Below are 7302 nucleotides of genomic sequence, written 5' to 3'. Positions count from 1 at the left end.
TCTAAGACTTCTAATCGCCTCGCAAACTGAGCAGCCAATGCTGCTACGGACTTGGTTCTTCTCTCATGAATCGGATTCCTATCAATCGCACTGATGATGATAGTCTTGGGAGAACCTAGATGTCTCATCATCCCTACAGGGATCATGAAATAATCTTAGCACTATGTCCTAAAAATCCTATTGCATGCTCTGATACCATAAAATGTAACGACCCAACCCAGATCCTCTATTAAACAGATTAAGCATGAAATTTACATAATCAAAGTTATACTAGCGAAAAACCAAATAAATACTTGACCGGCAGAATACAACCAGTTTAAACAAATCCAATAAATGCAACCCAATCGAATGAAACTTAAAATATAACCTAACAGCTAATCTCGCTGCCACATCCTGGTCACCACTTCCAAATCCCTAGAGGAACTACCTGCAACTGCCCCGTCAAATGAGGTGTCCAGAAAACACAGAAATACTGAACGTGAGCATAAGGCACAGTACACTAGCACAGGTAGACATACAAACATGCATGCATAATGAAATGTCCGGGTATCCATATCTGGATATACTGATCAAATCTACTCAGACTGGCACCTAGGATGTGAGTTGTAGTCTCAGGAATCAAACCACTGGGCCCACGCACTCACTCCTAACTGGACATGGACCAGGAATGCCCTCGGATCACTAGAGTCAGTGCAACCCGTTGGTCGGCAGGACCCTCAGTGTCACAACGTCCTAACAAGGGCTGAGCGACCCTGCATTGGCTCATCTCCAATAGACACTGGCTCAATATGATCTATGCATATGCAACAAAAAATATATAAAAGCAGTAATCATGAAATCATGGCACATAAATGAAACACATAAGCATGCATACCCGCTAAAAATCTCAGTCAATACTTTTGTCAATAGTATACTCCTAGATGTCCCCGCATCTACAGTCCAATACTACAATGCAAGATACCCATGCATTACTAAAAAAGCTCTAAAAACCTTAACTAAGCTAATAAATACTCCCTAATAATTTTAGGAATCTCGGACCATACCCGCATCTTTCATCAGCCCGCTGATGGCAATTGCCCCACAACTTGGGCACAACTCCGCTACTACTCCGGAGATGATTCTGCCAACTCTCGGACCTACTTAGGTGACTAGAACACCTAAAATACCCTATTAAAGGAGGAAGGAAGAAGTTGGAGAGGTGCACCAAATGAGGCCCTTGGACCCTCTATTTATAGCCGGAGTTCGGATGGTCCGAACTCCCCCTTCGGATCGTCTGAACTTGCATGTTCGACACATGTCCCTGCCAGCACTTTGGATGGTCCGAACTGGACTTCGGATTCGTCCGATCTCATAAATACATCATCCGTGACGTCACTCCCTCTTGGACACCTGGCAACTTGACTTCGGATGGTCCGGTCTCTACTTTCGGATGGTCCGATCTCCATCCACGTGTTCAACCAATTACATGCAACCGACCACCTATCCTGGCTTGGGTTCGGATCATCCGATCTCACCAAGCTTCCAAACTCAATTCTAGCTTCCGAACTCTCAATAGTTCGGATCGTCCGAACTCATGATCGGATCGTCCGATCTTGCCCCCTTCCGAACTTGATGAGAGCCTCTGAATTTTACATTTTAGGATGGTTCGATCCACCCGATCACTTGGAATATTCTGGGCTATTTTCGGACATCCCGAATCTGATTTTCAAATCCTTAATTCCAATTGGATATTCTTTAATCATGTTTTGCCAACTCTAAACATGGTTACTTGATTAATTATCATTTAATCACTAATTATGGATTCCGGCCACTACACCTTGTGTTGTCCAATCACAGGACATGTGTTCGGTGGCTAAATATCGGATTATCCGATTGGGGAGATTGGAAGTTCTGAACCAGGGATCGAAAGTTCCGATCATTGCCTATAAATACAAGTCGGTTTTTCCATTTTCATTTTCATTTTCCAATTTTCATTTCCTCTCTCTCGTTCTAGTGTGACTTTTTGGGTTTCCAGGTGTCGTCTCAAGGATTAGGCAATGACGAGATGCTACCAGAATCGTAGCAACGTTGTGCCTAGATTTTGAGATTATCGTCATCAAAAGATTGACGACGGACGCAGGTATAATGCTAGACTCTAATTAACTTCAGTGAGTAGCTATTAGTCTAGTTAAGTCTTTTAGTAAGAAGAGAGTAATATGATGATTACTTGCTTATAGGCTTGGACTTGATTACCCAAGTTTCTAGGTTACTTGAGTAGAGGTACGGACGTACTATCTGAGATATCTTGGTTGATTATGTATGTTATATGTTTGCATGTTTATATGGCATGGTTTATGTGCATATATTATATCACGATTATTATGTTGCATACATTATCATGTTTAGTCTGTACCTTTATATAACCCGTAGTGGGGTCGCTCAACCTCGAGTTTTTGAGTTGATGGTTGGACCCGTTGGATTATGGGATCAGGTCACCGATATCCATAGTTTCATTCTGGTGTGTGAGCTACCCCCTGATGCGACGGCCCAACATGATACATACCAGGGCGCCCATTGTTTGAGAAAAGTTTTATCGTGATAGCTTTCTGGTACCCGTTCATGTGCATTAGCATGCATATCATGTGTATACTTATACTTCTGTACTGAGCGTTATCGCTCACTTCCTTGGTATTTTGTCTTGGACACTCCATTCCACTTGATAGGACTTAGGTTGGATGGATCAGGTGGTAGCGGTCGTTGAGTTGCAGCAGTCCCGGGTGTTGGCATTGTTCCCGTTATAGGTTGAGATTCGAGGATTTTAGTTTCCGTACCTTACTCGATGGGGTCGTCTAAACAATGTTTCACTCTTGGTTTTTAAGGGCCGGTTGTAATCCTCCGATTGTTTTGGTTGTACAAATTTATATCTCCTGTTTATTGATTACTAGGTTTTAAATTTTAAATTACATGTCTAAATATAATTAGTAGATGATTTCGGAGCGAGTTACTACAAGGATTCTCTTCCATTAATGTTGCCAGAAAACTATCTATGTTCGAAAACCCGTTTTTTTCAAAAATAAAAAATTACATAGCGCAGACATCTTGATTGGAAAATCACTAGTAAATATATATATTACAAAATTTTTTTAAGGTAAATAAAGTTAAATATTTTCTGAGGAAAATTGAAAAAAGTCAGGGTGCTTGTGTGGCTACAGTACAAGTGCCCTCCCAACGAGTCTTCTTACATCACAGATATTTCATTTCTTGCAACCTTTTTGATCTAGGGTTTTGACCCTTCCATGTCACTCATTTTCTACCCTCCGATCCTCTTACCAAGTGAGCTTTCCGTTTTTGTCCCACTCTTTGGAAATGTTTTCCTGATCGGCTATATCTGTTCATTTGGCTTGTAATTTCCGTTTTCTTGGGGAAAACTGAACTTGAATTTGAGGTCTATTGTTTTCTACTTGTAGTTGTTTTCGTGGGGATTTTTTTATCTTGTTGATTTGTGGTTGTCCTTGAGTTTGCATTAGTTGAAATGGAGCTAAACTTTTGGTGATGCGGGTCCAAATTGAATTTGCTGGATTGGGTTTGTTTAATTTAGGTCCTGCATGCTGTTTAAAGTTCATTTCTTGCGAGGAACGGAGATAATTTGGATTTTTTCCCGATGTTTAGTGGAATTTGATGTCGGGTTTTTTTTGATAAGGTTGATATATGCGGAAAGATTCGAACTTCATGGGTGATGTAAGGGTGCTAGTTGCGTTCTTGGTTAAGCGTTTTCAATTTGCAGGTTTGAAAATTTTCTTCGTGTAGATTTACCGGCGGATGGTTCTGTTTTTATGTGAGTGAACTGAAAATTTATCTTTAAAAAACTAAAGAGATAAAAATAAGGTATACTTAAAAGAATGGTTCATGTTGAACTTGTGCTGTTGCATTTTCTGTAGAAGAAAAGGGTCTTTATTTAGTATGCTGGGGGAAGAATCTAGCTGTGGCGGCTAACTGGTTGAGCCATGAATTATATATAGGGGGTGAAACAAAAACCTTAAAAACCGTGTTTTTTTGGGGGTGTGGGGATTGTGGAATCACAATTTGACAGAAAATGTGTTTGTTGAAAGATACAAATAACACTCGAACACGTCCCTGGGCCATTGGGTAAATACTAGCATTGCAATTGATTGAAGATCATAATATTCATCGAATTCTGGAGGATAGTGTAGACCCTGTAAGGTACTGGAATACCTTTTTCCGATGAGGATTTTTGTGTAGTTGCTCGGTACATGCATGCCACTTGCCAGTGCTCAACTTTCTCCTTGTGCCAGATGGTTTCATAATATTGATGCTTGCATGTTGATCTATGTGTGCTTCATGTATAGTCAATGGCTTTTTAACCAGTTGACTGTATAATAATTGTGCATTCTGTATAAAAGCTACTGCACATGATTTCCTTGCATCGGTGTCTTAAGTACTTTGAAATAAATTACATCCAAAATCTAACACATATAGTATAGATCAAAAACTTCTTTCAGCGTAAGTGTGCATTTTTTGGAGAATGAGGTTGAACTTTGATTTATTTTTATCACTTGATTGCATGGTGCCCCAACCATATAGCTTTGCTTCGAGGATCTTTCTTTCATATCACCACTTGGAGCTGTTTCTTCTTTGTGTACATTATGTGATGCAAATCGTTCCATTGCTGCGACATAATTATAGTTAATGTTTTATAAGAACTGGTTTTGTAGGCTTGTATTATAACACATTGATTCACTTTTACTTGCGTGATTTGTCCACTGTAGATGTAGGCGAAAAGAGAGTCCCTAATTCTAGCATTTTCTTCTTGGAAATAATAAACTTTGCAGCTTAAATCTACTCAAGTGCTTACTTTCCTTGTTCTTCTAATGAAGCAATGTAGCGAACCCGTCAGTTTCATCCTTGTGTCCTTTCTACGGTTCTTGACATTCAGTTAAACAAAGCATGCTATTGTTTTTTACCCTTCTACATACTTGAGCTGGTCGTTTTTGTAAAATTTCGCAGTAAGCATTGATGTGATGACTCTATTTTGACAAAGTATGTTTTACTTGGGTCTATTAGCTTCCTGCATGGTAGTTTTATCCTCCTGTTATTGGTTGCAATAGTACCTTAATACAATTGAGGTGCATTTTATGGTGTACTACCAGTCTACCACTGCTTTTGGCTCTTATGATAGTACTTATCTTTGCTGAACAACTCATCTAAATATGACTACTCTTGCTTATTTTGGCTTGTCGGTAAAATTACGTAGATTTGAGTTAATATTTGTGAATATCGTCCCACATAAAATTGGGTTACTGTTCCTACTTTTAATTGTATAGTTTTTCTTTCCTTCGTGTTACATGCTGTGATAGGTTGGTAGATAACCCTTGTACGAATTTGAAGCTCCCTTTGGATATTAGATGGATGACAGTGGGCATCGTGAAAATGGGAGGAACAAGCCTCCTCAGGGTCAGGTAGCTAGTTCTTAGTCACATTTAATGGCGTCTCCGTTTAAGTTTTTCCTGTGATTTGATCATATGATGGAGATTTTGGATGTCAAAGGTTGTCTTCCAATCGGTGTTTCGTGAAATGTTTTTGTTTCAGTGGTTGATGCAGCATCAGCCATCGATGAAACAAATTATGGCTATTATTTCTGAAAGAGATGCCGCTGTTCAAGAACGTAACCTGGCCCTTTCCGAGAAAAAGGCCGCCTTAACAGAAAGAGACATGGCTATTTTACAACGAGATTCAGCTATAGCAGAACGGAACAATGCCATAATTGAGAGAGACAACGCCATCGCCACACTCCAATACCGAGAAAATGCTATGAACAATGGTAACTTATCTCCATGCCCTCCTGGATGCCAAATTGCAAGAGGAATAAAACATGTTCACCATCCTCAGCAACATGTACATCATCTTCCGCAAATCATACCCCATCAAGCTCCATACAATACAAGGGATTCACACGTGACAACAGATACCATTCCAACGTCACCAGTTGCTCTCGAGCCAGCACAAACCCGCCGTACGAAACGTCCAAAGGAGGCAAAACCTGCTACCCCAGCCAAGAAACCTTCAAAATCTTTGAAAAAGGTTAAAAAGGAAGGTGAGGACCTTAATAAAGCCATGTTTTCAAAGTCTGAGGAATGGAATGGTGCGTTCGGTATGGGTAGTGGCAGTGACGACCTTCACAGGCAGTTGGCTGCTTCAAAGCCCGACTGGAAGGATCAGGGTCTGGGATTGAACCAGGTCCCTTTTGACGAATCAACCATGCCGGTTCCTGTCTGTTCTTGTACCGGTGTTTTAAGGCCATGCTACAAGTGGGGTAATGGAGGATGGCAATCTTCATGCTGCACCACGAATTTGTCGATGTATCCTCTCCCAGCAGTGCCTAATAAGAGACATGCTCGAGTTGGTGGTCGGAAAATGAGTGGCAGCGCATTCACGAAGCTGCTCAGCCGCCTTGCTGCCGAAGGCCACGATTTATCAAATCCGGTTGATCTCAAAGACAATTGGGCGAAGCATGGGACTAATCGCTACATTACCATCAAATAAGAATCAACAAATCTTGCCTACGAGAGCATCAGCGTGCTACTAGGATGCTGAAGGAGGATGAAGCTAGCTGCTACCTGAGGTAGCCGGTGTAGCTACTGGATGTCATCACTTCCAGCCATTTTCATGCAAAAGCCGATGCTGTCCTCAGCATTTTTCTCGTATGTGGATGAAATTAGATGGAAGAGAATGAGCTTAGTAATTGTAGAATATGTGCTAATATAAAATAGAAGGCGGATCTGCCATCTTCTGCATGTAACTTAAATATATTATATATAAATTATATGTTGTATGTCTTCAGCACTTGTATCTATGCTAAACTTGAATTACAGATAAAAGGTAGGTCATCCTCGAGTTGGAAGGCGTTTTATCGCGAATAAATATCAATTGTAGGGTTGAACGTGCTCTAGTCGGGCTTGATCATGATCCAGAGAATACGATTTTGATCAGTATTCTTGGTAAATTGTGCATGTTGTGCTCATCACGTACTCTAATGACTTAGGGAGTGTTTGGTAGAGTTTCTACAAAGTGTTTCTCAGTTTTTAGCTGTATAGAAGTGTTTTTGAAGGTTTGTAAATATTAAATTTTGTTTTACTTTCTACAACTTTTATTCAAAAGCAAGAAGCAAAAATTTTAAATTTTTTTTTGCTTTTGTTTTTTTGTTTAAGATATAAAATTACAAGTTGACATTTATTCCCTTAAACATATCATATAAGTATGTTTTTATTTTTTTAATTTTACATTGTTATTATAAGCATTTACTTT

The 7302-nt window shown here is 39.9% G+C and overlaps 1 protein-coding gene across 9 annotated transcripts; it reads left to right on the top strand.

Moving 5' to 3' along the window:
• The first annotated feature begins 3181 nt into the window (after positions 1-3181).
• On the top strand, positions 3182-7010 carry LOC140879694 (protein BASIC PENTACYSTEINE6). Of its 9 annotated transcripts, XM_073283538.1 has the most exons (4): positions 3296-3312; positions 3680-3763; positions 5355-5456; positions 5545-7010. In XM_073283538.1, the coding sequence occupies exons 3-4, from the start codon at positions 5403-5405 to the stop codon at positions 6538-6540; spliced, it is 1050 nt and encodes a 349-aa protein (XP_073139639.1). In that variant the 5' UTR covers positions 3296-3312; positions 3680-3763; positions 5355-5402; the 3' UTR covers positions 6541-7010. The 9 variants fall into 9 exon arrangements, with proteins under 9 accessions (XP_073139637.1, XP_073139641.1, XP_073139638.1 ...); XM_073283536.1 differs by lacking the exon at positions 3680-3763 and having other exon boundaries at positions 3182-3312; positions 5545-7008; XM_073283540.1 differs by lacking the exon at positions 3680-3763 and having other exon boundaries at positions 3182-3312; positions 5587-7003.
• The last annotated feature ends 292 nt before the right edge of the window (positions 7011-7302 follow it).

This window comes from Henckelia pumila, chromosome 2 (genome assembly GCF_033568475.1).
Source record: "Henckelia pumila isolate YLH828 chromosome 2, ASM3356847v2, whole genome shotgun sequence".
Taxonomy (NCBI): Eukaryota; Viridiplantae; Streptophyta; class Magnoliopsida; order Lamiales; family Gesneriaceae; genus Henckelia; species Henckelia pumila.
The sequence above is the reverse complement of the archived record's forward strand: the minus strand, read 5'-3'. Positions and strand labels throughout refer to the sequence as shown.